We start from the raw sequence: 12,374 nt of genomic DNA, 5'->3' as shown, positions 1-12,374 counted from the left end.
GGAATGAATTTTCTGAGGGTCTGCTCCTCCTGGGATTGCCATGGAATTAATTCCCTGCTGGAATTTCTATGGAATGAATTCCCTCCTGGAATTCCCATGGAATGAATTTTCTGAGGGTCTGCACCTCCTGGAATTCCCATGGAATGAATTCTCTCCTGGAATTCCCATGGAATGAATTCTCTCCTGGAATTCCCATGGAATGAATTTCCTCCTGGAATTGCCATGGAATGAATTCCCTCAGGGTCTGCACTCCCAGATTTCACCCTGAGCCCCGAGGGTGGCTCCAGCCCCGTGGGATTGGGAATCTCCCCTCTGGGATTGGGAAAAACCTCCTGTGAATTTTAACCTTTCCTTTTCCTTTTTGGATCCTCTGGAGTGTCCGGGTTCTCGTTTTATCTCTGATTTCACATCTGATATGACAAAGAGGTTGCAGAGTCAGGGGTGCACCTTTTCCTCAGCTCTGGGTTTGTGGGAATCAGCACAAATTCACCCAAAATATCATTTCCAGTGGCTCAGTCGGCCTCCATTCAGCCAGACCTTAAACGGCCCCTGGTGTGGTTTAATTCTCCTGGGAAAACGAGGAAGTGAAAAAGATTTGGTGTGGTTGAACGAACCCACGTTGTTTTCATACCTGTGGTTAATTCAGGGGACATTTCCTGATTGCTGCTGCAAGAACAGATGGAGGGGAAGGGGCAGGGAGCAGAGGAGGGGTTTTAAAAAAATCCCTGGCACCTTCCAGCCCCTCTGAACCAGCCCTGAGCTCGCCCCTCCCCGTGGCACAAGCCACAGCCTTTGCCAGGTCACTTGTCTGCCACCTCTCATCCGTCAGCCCGGCAAAAGTGCAGCCAGGTCCCAGCCCTGCTCAGCACCCCGTGAAAATCCAGCCCTGCCTCCCTCCCTCCCTCCCTGCCCGCTCCTCAGCCATGAGATCATCCCTGCATCCGGGATTGTCGCTGGGAGCCGCGGGGACAGGGAGGGGACAGGGCAGGGACAGGGACAGGGCAGGGACAGGGCAGGGACAGGGCAGGGGAGATTCACTGCTGCCCCCTGCACCGCCGATTTGGGGGGATTTTTGATAATTTTTGGGTGATTTGGGGCGATTTTGGGGGTATTTGAGGAAATTTTGGATGATTTCGGGGTGATTTTGGGGAATTTGTGGGGATTTTGGGGTGATTTGGAGTCATTTTGGGGTGATTTTGGGGGGATGTGGGGAAATTTTGGATGATTCTGGGGGGATTTTGGATGATTTCGGGATGATTTTGTGGAATTTGTGGGGATTTTGAGGTGATTTGGGGTGATTTTGGGGGATTTTGGGGGGTGATTTGGGGTGATTTTTGGGGAGATTTTGGGTGATTCTGGGATTATTTGAAGGGCATTTTGGGTGATTTTTGGGGTGATTTTTGGAGTGATTTTGGGAGGATTTGGGGTGATTTTTGGGGTAATTTTTGGGATGATTCTGGGTGATTCTGGGGGTGATTTTCGGTGATTTTGGAGCGTGGCTGGGAGCAGGGGCGGTCCCTGGGCTGGGTTTGTCGTGTTGGAGCTTTTCCCCAGCCCAGCCCAGCCCAGCCCGGCCCAGCCCAGCCCAGCCCCTCGCTCCCAGCCCAGCCCAGCCCGGCCCAGCCCAGCTCAGCCCCTCGCTCCCAGCCCCTCGCTCCCAGCGCACCCGGGCCGGTGCTGCCTCCTCGTGAGCGGCGCCGGGAATGAGCGCTGGAGTCCCCGGGACTGGTGACAGAATGGGAGTGACAGAATGGGAGTGACAGAATGTCCCCGGAGTGACAGAGTGTCCCCAGAGTGCCACAGTGTCCCTGGAGTGCCACACTGTCCCTGTAGTGTCCCCAGAGCATCACAGTGTCCCCGGTGTGCCACAATGTTCATGCAATGCCACAGAGTCCCTGCAGTGCCAGAGAGTCCCCACAGTGCCACAGTATCCCTGGAGTGTTACACTGTCTCCACAGAGTCCCTGCAGTGTCACAGTACCCCCAGAGTGCCACAGTGTCCCTGCAGTGCCACAGTGTCCCTGGAGTGTCACAGTGTCCCCGGTGTGCCACAATGTTCATGCAATGCCACAGAGTCCCTGGAGTGCCACAGTGTCCCTGCAGTGTCACAGTGTCCCTGGAGTGCCACAGTGTCCCTGCAGTGTCACAGTGTCCCTGGAGTGTCACAGTGTCCCTGCAGTGTCCCCGGAGTGTCACAGTGTCCCTGCAGTGCCACAGTGTCCCCGGAGTGTCACAGTGTCCCCGCAGTGCCACAATGTTCATGCAGTGCCACAGAGTCTCCACAGTGCCACAGTGTCCTCGGAGTGCCACAGGTTCCCTGCAGTGCCACAGTGTCCCTGGAGTGTCACACTGTCCTCACAGAGTCCCCAGACTGTCACAGTGTCCCCACGGAGTCCCCAGAGTGTCACACTGTCCCCGCAGTGCCACAGTGTCCCTCTGGACATTCCCTCTTGCACAGAGAAGGAAGAAGAGATTCCCAAATCCCCAGAGCTGCCTCACTCCTTGTCCCTCCTGCTCCACTCCAGCCCCTCACCGTGCTCTCCTTTTGTCCCCAGACCTGGCTCAGCTGCCTGGGGACAGCAGCCCCGTGTCCCCCCCGGAGGGACAGGGCCAGTCCCCGGTGCCCCCCGTGCGCTTCCGCAACCACGGCCAGCGCCGCTTCTCCATGGAGGCAAGTGCAGGGGACAGGGGGGACAGGGGGGACCTGGGGGGACCTGGGGGGACCTGGCCACCCCTGGGTGCCACCTGGGCGCTGGCTTTAAGGGCAGGGTGTCCTTTGGGCCGTGGCATTGTCACAGTGTCACACACGAGCTGTGACATCCCCCATCTCCAAAGCGCCACCACCGCTCATCCCTCATCCTCTGTGACAGAGCCAAGGCCTGCTGTCACCTCCCTGTGCTCTGTCCCCTCCCTGTGCCCTGTCCCCTCCCTGCAGGACGTCAGCAAGCGCCTCTCGCTGCCCATGGACATCCGGCTGCCCCCCGAGTTCCTGCAGAAGCTGCAGATGGAGAGCCTGGAGCTGCCCAAGCCCCTGAGCAGGATGTCCCGGCGAGCCTCGCTCGTAAGTGCCACCGAGCCCAGGGGACAGCGCCAGCCTGGTGTCCCCTCAGTGTCCCCCCTGGCACAGCTGCAGAGGTGTCACGCTGTGCCAGCTCCCCTGGGTGTCACTGAGGTGTCCTCGTGTCCCTGCCCGTTCCTGTGCACCCCCAGCAGCACCGGGAGGAGCTGAGGGAGCTGGGAAGGGTCTGGAGGATCCTGAAGGAGCTGGGAAGGGTTTGGACGATGCTGAGGGGAAGGGGAAGGGGCTCAGGCTGCAGCAAAGGAGGCTCAGGGGGAATTTCTGGCTCTGCACAACTCCCTGACAGGAGGGGGCAGCCGGGGGGGATTTGGGATCTCATCCCAGGGAACAGGGACAGGAGGAGAGGGAACGGCCTCAGGCTGGGCCAGGGGAGCTCAGGGTGGGATTTGCTCATGGGAAGGGTTGGCAGGGGCTGCCCAGGGAGGTTTGGGGTGCCCATCCCTGGAGGTGGCACCTGGAGGTGGCTCTAGGTGCTCAGGGTGGGGATCAGGCACAGCTTGGGTGATCCCAGAGGGATTTTCCAGCCTCAGGGATCCCAGGATTGTGGGATCTGCATCCCTTCCCCTCCCTGCTGTGCCATTCCCACTTTCCATCCCTCCCCTGTGCACACCTGGCTCAGCCTGGCTCCTTCCCAAGGGAAAACCCTCCTGCAGTTCAGCCCCAGCCTCTTGCCAGAGGAAATGCAAATGTGGATAAATAATGAATCAGCCTCTGCTTCAGTGGTGGCATTTCAGTTTCTTTGCTGCAGCACAGCAGCAGAAATTGGAGCAAAAACTCTGAGTACAGCAGAGCAGGAAAAAAAATTCTGTGTGCAGCAGAGCAGGAAAAAAACCTCCATGTGCAGAGCCCAGGTGTGCTCAGAGATGCCCAGGTAGCACAGCCTGGTACCTGGAGGCATTTTGGGATCCAGGTGCCCGTTCAGGAGGAGGAAGGAGAGCTGGAAGTTACCTGCCTGTGCTGTCTGATCAATAAATAAAACCCCTGAGATGTGACATTAATATTCATGAGCCCTTCATGAATTAGGAATGTGGCTCTGGGCCTTGTGCACGGCTTTTCCCGGGATGCTGCCCCAGGTTTGGGCAGAAAATGAAATAAAAATCCCAATTGTCACTGCCCAGAGTCCCTGGCTGAGGTTCCCCCCTCCCCAGCGCTGTTTTCCTTCCTCTCTCACAGTCAGATATCGGATTTGGGAAGCTGGAAACCTACATCAAACTGGACAAACTGGGAGAGGTGAGTACCCTGTGACACCCCTGCAGGGAATTCAATAAAATTCAACGTGCAGCTCAGAGTGCAGAGGGCAAAAATCTTCAATATCCAGAAATTTTGGGGACCATTCAGAGCTGGTGCTGCCACCTCAAATGCTCCTTCCTCCAAATGTTTTGGGGACACCCTGGGAAATGTCCTGTGTCCCCTGTCCCCTGGCAGGGCACCTACGCCACGGTGTTCAAGGGCCGCAGCAAACTCACGGAGAACCTGGTGGCGCTGAAGGAAATCCGCCTGGAGCACGAGGAGGGGGCTCCGTGCACGGCGATCCGGGAAGGTGGGGCCGGGAGGGGCAGGATTTGGGGTGGGAGTGGATGTACCTGGAGGATTGAGGCTGCCCCAGCAGGATTTGGGATGGGAGAGGCTGTCCCAGGATCCCTGCAGGATTCGGGGTGGGAGGGGATGTCCTAGCAGGATTTGGGGTGGGAGGGGCTGTACCTGGAGGATTTGGGGTGGGAGGGGATGTCCCCTGCAGGATTTGGAATGGGAGATGCTGTCCCAGGAAGATTTGGGGTGGGAGATGGTGTCCCAGCAGGATTTGGGATAGCAGGGGCTGTCCCAGGAAGATTTGGGATGGGAGGGGCTGTACCTGGAGGATTTGGGATAGGAGGGGATGTCCCAGCAGGATTTGGGATGAGAGGGGCTGTCCCAGGATCCCTGCAGGATTTGGGATGGGAGGAGCTGTACCTAGAGGATTTGGCTGTCCCAGGGTCCCAGCAGGATTTGGGGTGGGATGTCCCAGCAGGATTTGGGATGGGAGGGGCTGTCCCAGCAGGATTTGGGGTGGGAGGGGCTGTCCCCAGCAGGATTTGGGATGGGAGAGGATGTCCCCAGCAGGATTATGGATGGGAGGGGCTGTCCCAGGATCCCAGCAGGATTTGGGGTGGGAGAAGCTGTCCCAGCAGGATTTGGGGTGGGAGTGCCCGTCCCCAGCAGGATTTGGGGTGGGAGTGCCCATGCCCAGCAGGATTTGGGGTGGAAGGGGCTGCCCCAGCAGGATTTGGGGTGGGAGTGCCCATCCCCAGCAGGATTTGGGGTGGGAGTGCCCGTCCCCAGCAGGATTTGGGATGAGGGTGCCCATGCCCAGCCCCACTGTCCCCGCAGTGTCGCTGCTGAAGAACCTCAAACACGCCAACATCGTCACCCTGCACGACATCATCCACACCGAGCGCTCCCTCACCCTCGTCTTCGAGTACCTGGTGGGTCTGGGGGCTTCCCTGGGGGCTGGGGGGACAGGGGAAGGACAGACTGAAGGACAGACTGAAGGACAGACTGACGTGTCCTTCCCCTGCAGGACAACGACCTCAAGCAGTACCTGGAGAACTGCGGGAACCTGATGAGTGTGCACAACGTGAAGGTGAGGGGGGAGCCCGGGGGATTTTGGGGCTGGAGATCCTTTCACCCTTCGGTTCTTGCTCCTTTTGCACTTTTTGAGGCTTCCCCAGCATTTTCCTGGTCACTGCCACCCTAAATAAATCACCACCACCCTAAATAAATCACTACCACGCTAAATAAAATCATTTCCCTCATCCCCTTTTGTGACACAGCTCCCAGGGGTTTTTCCTGCCCACCACATCGAGATTCCTCCAGGCAGGTTGATTTTTTAAAATCCAACCCCTTCCTCCTCCTCCTCCATCCTGCAGATCTTCATGTTCCAGCTGCTCCGTGGCCTGGCTTATTGCCACGGCAGGAAAATCCTCCACCGAGACCTCAAACCCCAGAACCTGCTCATCAACGAGCGAGGGGAGCTCAAGCTGGCTGATTTTGGTAGGTGAAACCCTCCAGAGATGATTTTTTTTGTTAGGAAAAAGGGGCAGCTCCTTGAAGTGCATCCCTTCCTCCCCCAGGATTAGCCAGGGCCAAGTCAGTCCCCACTAAAACCTATTCCAACGAGGTGGTGACGCTCTGGTACCGGCCCCCCGACGTCCTGCTGGGATCCACCGAGTATTCCACACCCATCGACATGTGGTGAGGCTGGGGGCGTTCCTGGGATCCTCCTGGGATTGTCCTGGGATCCTCCTGGGATTCTCCTGGGAGCAGTTCCATCCTCATCCTCACCCTGTTGGGTACAGCAGAGGGTGTGGGGCTCTCCCAGAGCAGTTTTCTCTGTCCTGGGGTTTTCCCAGTGCAGTTTCCCTGTCCCCAAGGCTCTCCCATTCCTGTTTTCCCTGTCCTGAGGCTCTCTCAGAGTCGTTTTCTCTGTTCCCAGAGCACTCCCAGTGCAGTTTCCCTGTCCCCAAGGCTCTCCCAGTCCTGTTTTCTCTGTTCTCTGGGTCTGTCTTTTTTCCCTGTCCCCAAGGTTTTTCTCATCCTGATTCCCTGTCCCCAGAGCTCTCCCAGTCCTGTTTCCCTGTCCTGAGGCTCTCCCAGAGCAGTTTTCCCTGTCCCCAAGGCTCTCCCAGTCCTGTTTCCCCGTCCTGGGGCTCTCCCAGAACTTTTTTCCCTGTCCCCAAGGTTCTCCCCATCCTTATTCCCTGTCCCCAAGGTTTTTCTCATCCTGATTCCCTGTCCCCAGAGCTCTCCCAGTCCTGTTTCCCTGTCCTGAGGCTCTCCCAGAGCAGTTTTCCCTGTCCCCAAGGCTCTCCCAGTCCTGTTTCCCCGTCCTGGGGCTCTCCCAGAACTTTTTTCCCTGTCCCCAAGATTCTCCCCATCCTTATTCCCTGTCCCCAAGGTTTTTCCCATCCTGATTCCCTGTCCCCACAGCTCTCCCATTCCCATTTCCCTGTCCCCACAGCTCTCCCATTCCTGTTTCCCCGTCCTGGAGCTCTCCCATTCCCGTTTCCCTGTCCCCAAGGCTCTCCCCATCCTGATTCCCTGTCCCCAGAACTCTCCCAGAGCTTTTTTCCCTGTCCCCAGGGCTCAGGGGGTCGGGTCTGTGCCATCCCCCCCTGGCTGGGAGCTGATTCCTCTCCTGGAGCCCATTCCCAGCTCCACCAGCCCCATCCATACCCGGGAGCCCCTCGGGGTTGGGTATCCTGGGGTTTGTCCTCCTAACCCTGGAGTTTGTTCTCCCCTAATCCCGGAGTTTGTCCCCGCCTTATCCCGGAGTGTCCCCCCTGATCCTGGGGTTTGTCCCTCCCTAATCGAGGGGTTTGTCCTCTCCTCATCCCGCGGTTTGTCCCCCCCTAATTCCGCGGTTTGTCCCCCCCCAATCCCTCGGTTTGTCCTCTCCTCATCCCGCGGTTTAACCCCCCTAACCCCGAAGTTTGTCCCCCCCTAACCCCGGAGTTTGTCCCCCTCTAATCCTGGGTTTTGTCCCTCCCCGATCCCGGGTGTCCCCTCCAATCCTGGGTTTTGTCCCTCCCCGATCCCGGGGTGTCCCCTCCTGATCCCGGGGTGTCCCCTCCTGATCCCGGGGTGTCCCCCCCGGTGTCCCCCGCGCTTTAGGGGGGTCGGGTGCATCCACTACGAGATGGTGACGGGCCGGCCGATGTTCCCCGGCTCCACGGTGAAGGAGGAGCTGCACCTCATCTTCCGGCTGCTGGGTGAGCGCTGCGCTGAGAGCACCGAGCCGCGCGGGGGCAGCGCCCGAGAGCGCACCGGGAGCGGGGAGGGGATAACGGGATAACGGGATGGGATGGGATGGGATGGGATGGGATACAGGGATGGGATGGGATGGGATACAGGGATGGGATGGGATGGGATACAGGGATGGGATGGGATGGGATCCATGGGATGGGATGGGATCCATGGGATGGAATTCGATGGGATTTGATGGGATGGGGTGGGGTGGAGTGAGCAGGAATGAACTGGGATGAGGTGGGATGGAATAAAAAGGGGTGGAATGGGATGGATGGCGAGGGGAGGAATGAATGAGGATGGGCTGGGGTGGGCAGGGATCAGCTGGCAGGGACAGGGGTGACCCAGGGTGGGCAGGGCTCGGTTTGTAGGGACAGGGGTGGGCAGGAGTCAGTGGGCAGGGACAGGGGTCAGTTTGTAGGGTCAGGGATGAAGCAGAGGTTAGCTGGCAGGGACAGGGGTGAACAGGGTTTTGTTTGTAGGGTCAGAGATGAGCAGGGGTCAGTTTGTAAGGTCAGGGGTCAGTGGGCAGGGACAGGGGTGGGCAGGGCTCAGTTTGTAGGGACAGGGGTGGGCAGGTGTCAGCAGGCAGGGACAGGGATGAGCAGGGGTCAGTTTGTAGGGTCAGAGATGGGCAGGGGTCAGTTTGTAAGGTCAGGGGTCAGCAGGGATCGGCTTGTAGGGTCAGGGATGGGCAGGGGTCAGCAGACAGGGACAGGAGTGGGCAGGGCTCGGTTTGTTGGCTCAGGGATGAGCAGGGGTCAGTTTGTAAGGTCAGGGGTCAGCAGGGGTCACTTTGTAGGGACAGGGGTCAGCAGGGGTCAGTTTGTAAGGTCAGGGGTCAGCAGGGGTCAGTTTATAAGGTCAGGGGTCAGCAGGCAGGGCCAGCAGCTGCCTGCATTCCCCTCCAGGCTGGCACAGGTCGGGCTGAGAGGCTCCTTGCTGTCCATCCCCCTCTCTCCCCACACCCCTGAAATTTTCCCATCCCAGCCCGTGCCCACAGCAGGATTCCCTCTGTCCCCTCTCAGGAACCCCCACAGAGGACACCTGGCCTGGGATCACGTCCAACCAGGAGTTCAGGGCTTACAACTTCAGCCAGTACCGAGCGCAGCCGCTGCTCAACCACGCGCCGAGGTACCCCTGGGGCTGGGGCACTTCACGGGGGTCAGGGCAGCCTGGGCAGCCTGGGCATTCCAGCTTTGTGCCCTCCTGTGGTGCCCTGGGCTGAGGTCACTGCCCTGTCCCTGTGAGCTCAGTTTGGGTTCTGTTCCCCCTGTACCTCAGGCTGGATTCAGAAGGTGTCGATCTGCTGACGAACCTGCTGCTGGTGAGTGCTGGGAAAAGGGGATTGGGGCAGAGGATGGGCAGAGGTGCCCAGGTGTGTGCCCAGAGGTGCCCAGATGTGTGGTGTAAATGTGCTGAGGTGCCCAGCTGGGTTTTGTATGTGCACAGAGGTCTCCAGATGTGATATAAATGCACAGGAGTGCCCCAGATGTGTGGTGTAAATGCACAGGGATCCCCAGATCTTTGTTGTACGTGCAGAGGGGTGCCCAGATGTGAAGTGTAAATGTGCTGAGGTGCCCAGATGTGTGGTACACATGCACAGGGGTGCCCCAGATGTGTGGTGTAAATGCACAGGGGTCTCCAGATGTGATGTAAATGCACAGGGATCCCCAGATGTGAGGTGTAAATGCACAGGGATCCCCAGATGTGCAATGTGCATGCACACAGGTGCCCAGATGTGTGGTTTAAATGCACAGAGATCCCCAGATGTGTGGTTTAAATGCACAGGGGATCCCCAGATGTGCTGTGTACATGCCCAGGTGTGCCCAGATGTGTGGTTTAAATGCACAGGGATCCCCAAATGTGTGCCCAGAAGTGCCCAGATGTGTGGTGTAAATGCACAGGGATCTCCAGATGTGATGTAAATGCACAGAGGTGCCCAGGTGCGAGATGTGCATGCACAGGGATCCCCAGATCTTTGTTGTACGTGCACAGGGGTGCCCAGATGTGCTGTGTACATGCCCAGATGTGCCCAGATGTGAGGTGTCCATGCACAGGGATCCCCAGAGTGAGGTGCAAATGCACAGAGAACCCCAGATGTGCAGTGTGCATGCACAGGGATCCCCAGATGTGTGGTTTAAATGCACAGGGATCCCCAGATGTGTGCCCAGAGGTGCCCAGATGTGTGTTGTACATGCCCAGCTGTGCCCAGCTGTGAGGTATAAATGCACAGGGATGCCCAGCTGTGAGGTATAAATGCCCAGCTGTGCCCAGCTGTGCCTTGCACGTGCCCAGCTGTGCCCAGCTGTGCCATCTCAATGACCATCCTGCCTTTTCTCGGGGCCTGCTGCAGTACAGAGCCAAGGGCCGGATCTCAGCCGAGGCAGCGCTGCAGCACCCCTACTTCAGGAGCCTGGGGGAGAGGGTGCACCTCCTGCCTGACAGTGAGTGCTGCTGTGCCCCAAAAAAGGGGGGAAAAGGGATGAAAAGGGGGAAAAAGGATAAAAAAAGGGGAAAAAAAGGTTAAAAGGGCTTTAAAAGGGGTAAAAAAGGGGTAAAAAGGGGCTTGAAAGGGGGTAAAAAAGGGCTAAAATAGGAAAAAAAAGGGGGGAAAAGGGGGGGAAGGGGGTAAAAATAGTTAAAAGGGGTAAAAAAAGGTCAAAAGGGGTAAAAAAAGGGTAAAAAGGGGTAAAAAGGGCTTAAAAAGGGGTAAAGAGGGGGTTTAAATGGGTAAAAAAGGGCTAAAATGGGGGGAGGGAAGGGGGGAGAAGGGGGAAAAGGGGAGAAAAGGATAAAAAGGAGTAAAAAGGGGTAAAAAAGGGCTAAAAAGGGGTAAAAAGGGTAGAAAGGGGTAAAAAATGATTAAAAGGGGTAAAAAAAGGCAAAAAGGTGTAAAAAAGGGCTTAAAAAGGGTAAAAAAGGGCTTGAAAAGGGGTAAAAAAAGACTAAAAAGGGGGGAAGAAAAAGGGGGGGGAAAGGGTAAAAAGGGGGAAAAAGGGAAAAAAAGGGTAAAAAATGGGGGGAAAAGGGGTAAAAAGGTCCCTTCAGGCCCCTCTGTGCTCCCTCAGCTGCTGCAGCGGGGTGGGGCAGGAGCTGACGGCTGTGGGAGCAAGGAAAAATAAAAATAAAAATAAAAATAATAAAAATAATAATAATGATGATGATTTGGGTGGGGTGAACCAGGCCTGACCCCTCTCTCTGCCCCCTCAGCCGCTTCCATCTTCTCCCTGAAGGAAATCCAGCTGCAGAAGGACCCCGGGCACCGGGGCTCAGCCTTCCAGCACTCAGGTAAAACTCAAAAACCCAAAAAAATCCACAAATCCCCACCCTGGGCGTGTTTGTTGTCACATCTGGCTGTCCTGAGGCACATCTGGAGTGCCCCAGGATGGATTTCTGCTCCTCCCTGCCCATTCTCTGTCTCCCTTCCCCAGCCCGAGGCAAGAACAGGAGGCAGAGCATATTTTAAACTCGGCTGAAATTGGGATGTGGTCGCCATGGAGATGGAAGCTGTGAGAAGGGAGAGGCTCCAGCAGGACCAGGCTGTCCCCAAACCCCTCCAAGGACCCGTGGCCTTGTCCCCACCCCGTTGTTTTTTGTGTTGTCCCCGCTGGGAGGGGCCCAGGAGGGTTTGGGGGATCGGGGAGGGGATTTGCTGGGAATGAATCTGTGCAGGACAAGCTGCTCTGCACCCCCTGGTTTTTATTTTTTTTTTGTTGGACTGGCATTGGCAGCGCCTGGAGCACATCTGGAGCACATCTGGAGCACAGAATCCAGGGCAGCCCCCTCTTATTTCCCCCAGATCTGCTCCCTTTCCCCTCCTTGGTACCCAAATCCAGCTGGGGATGGAGCAGCCAAAATTCCCAGCGCTCCCCCAGCCCCTGCTCCCAAATTCCAGAATATTCTGGGATGTTCTGAGCCCTGGGATGGGGCAGGGATGGGTGGAGCAGCCCCTTCCCCAAACAGCCAAGGGGAGAGGGATCAGCTTTTCCTTGAGAGAGAATTCCCAAACCCTGGGAAAAACAGGAATTTCTTCCCTCCTAAGCTTTTATTTTTATGGAGTAGGAATAAAATAATATTTCTTTGGGATTTCGGCTTTTCCTGAGGAATTTTTTGGCAGATTTTCCAGGATTTTTTTTTTTACCCCTCTGGAATCACCCCTAGAATCCCCAACTTTACATCAAAGCTGTGTGATCATTCCAGAGAGAATTCCAGAAAAAATTCCAGAGAGAATTCCAAAGAGAATCCCAATGAGAAATCCAGAAAATTCCAAGAGAATTCCAGAGAGAATTCCAGAAAATTCCAAGAGAACTCCAGAAAAAATTCCAGAGAATTTCAAAGATAATTCCAGAAAATTCCAGAGAGAATTCCAATATAATTCCAAAGAGAAATCCAAGAGAATTCCAGAGACAATTCCAAAGAGAATTAAAAAAAAATTCCAGAGAATTCCAGAAAATTCCAAGAGAATTCTAAGAAAATTCCAGAGAGGATTCCAGAGAGAATTCCAAAGAGAA

The 12,374-nt window shown here is 56.4% G+C and overlaps 1 protein-coding gene across 1 annotated transcript in view; it reads left to right on the top strand.

Annotated features, from left to right (window-relative positions):
* The window catches only part of CDK18 (cyclin dependent kinase 18), a 32,449-nt gene extending 20,368 nt beyond the window's left edge, over positions 1-12,081 (top strand). The window contains exons 3-16 of the mRNA XM_033080185.2: positions 2,555-2,670; positions 2,935-3,060; positions 4,252-4,308; positions 4,504-4,618; positions 5,446-5,540; positions 5,636-5,698; positions 5,985-6,108; positions 6,189-6,309; positions 7,729-7,826; positions 8,889-8,994; positions 9,145-9,187; positions 10,217-10,307; positions 11,074-11,151; positions 11,295-12,081. Of these exons, the coding sequence (XP_032936076.1) occupies positions 2,555-2,670; positions 2,935-3,060; positions 4,252-4,308; positions 4,504-4,618; positions 5,446-5,540; positions 5,636-5,698; positions 5,985-6,108; positions 6,189-6,309; positions 7,729-7,826; positions 8,889-8,994; positions 9,145-9,187; positions 10,217-10,307; positions 11,074-11,151; positions 11,295-11,329 (1,268 nt within the window). The 3' untranslated portion in view covers positions 11,330-12,081. The remainder of the gene's footprint in view (positions 1-2,554; positions 2,671-2,934; positions 3,061-4,251; positions 4,309-4,503; positions 4,619-5,445; positions 5,541-5,635; positions 5,699-5,984; positions 6,109-6,188; positions 6,310-7,728; positions 7,827-8,888; positions 8,995-9,144; positions 9,188-10,216; positions 10,308-11,073; positions 11,152-11,294) is intronic.
* Positions 12,082-12,374: the final 293 nt, after the last annotated feature.

The sequence above is a fragment of the Catharus ustulatus genome, chromosome 25, assembly GCF_009819885.2.
Source record: "Catharus ustulatus isolate bCatUst1 chromosome 25, bCatUst1.pri.v2, whole genome shotgun sequence".
NCBI classification, from domain to species: Eukaryota; Metazoa; Chordata; class Aves; order Passeriformes; family Turdidae; genus Catharus; species Catharus ustulatus.
Note: the sequence above shows the minus strand (reverse complement) of the source record. Positions and strands in the feature narration are given on the sequence as shown.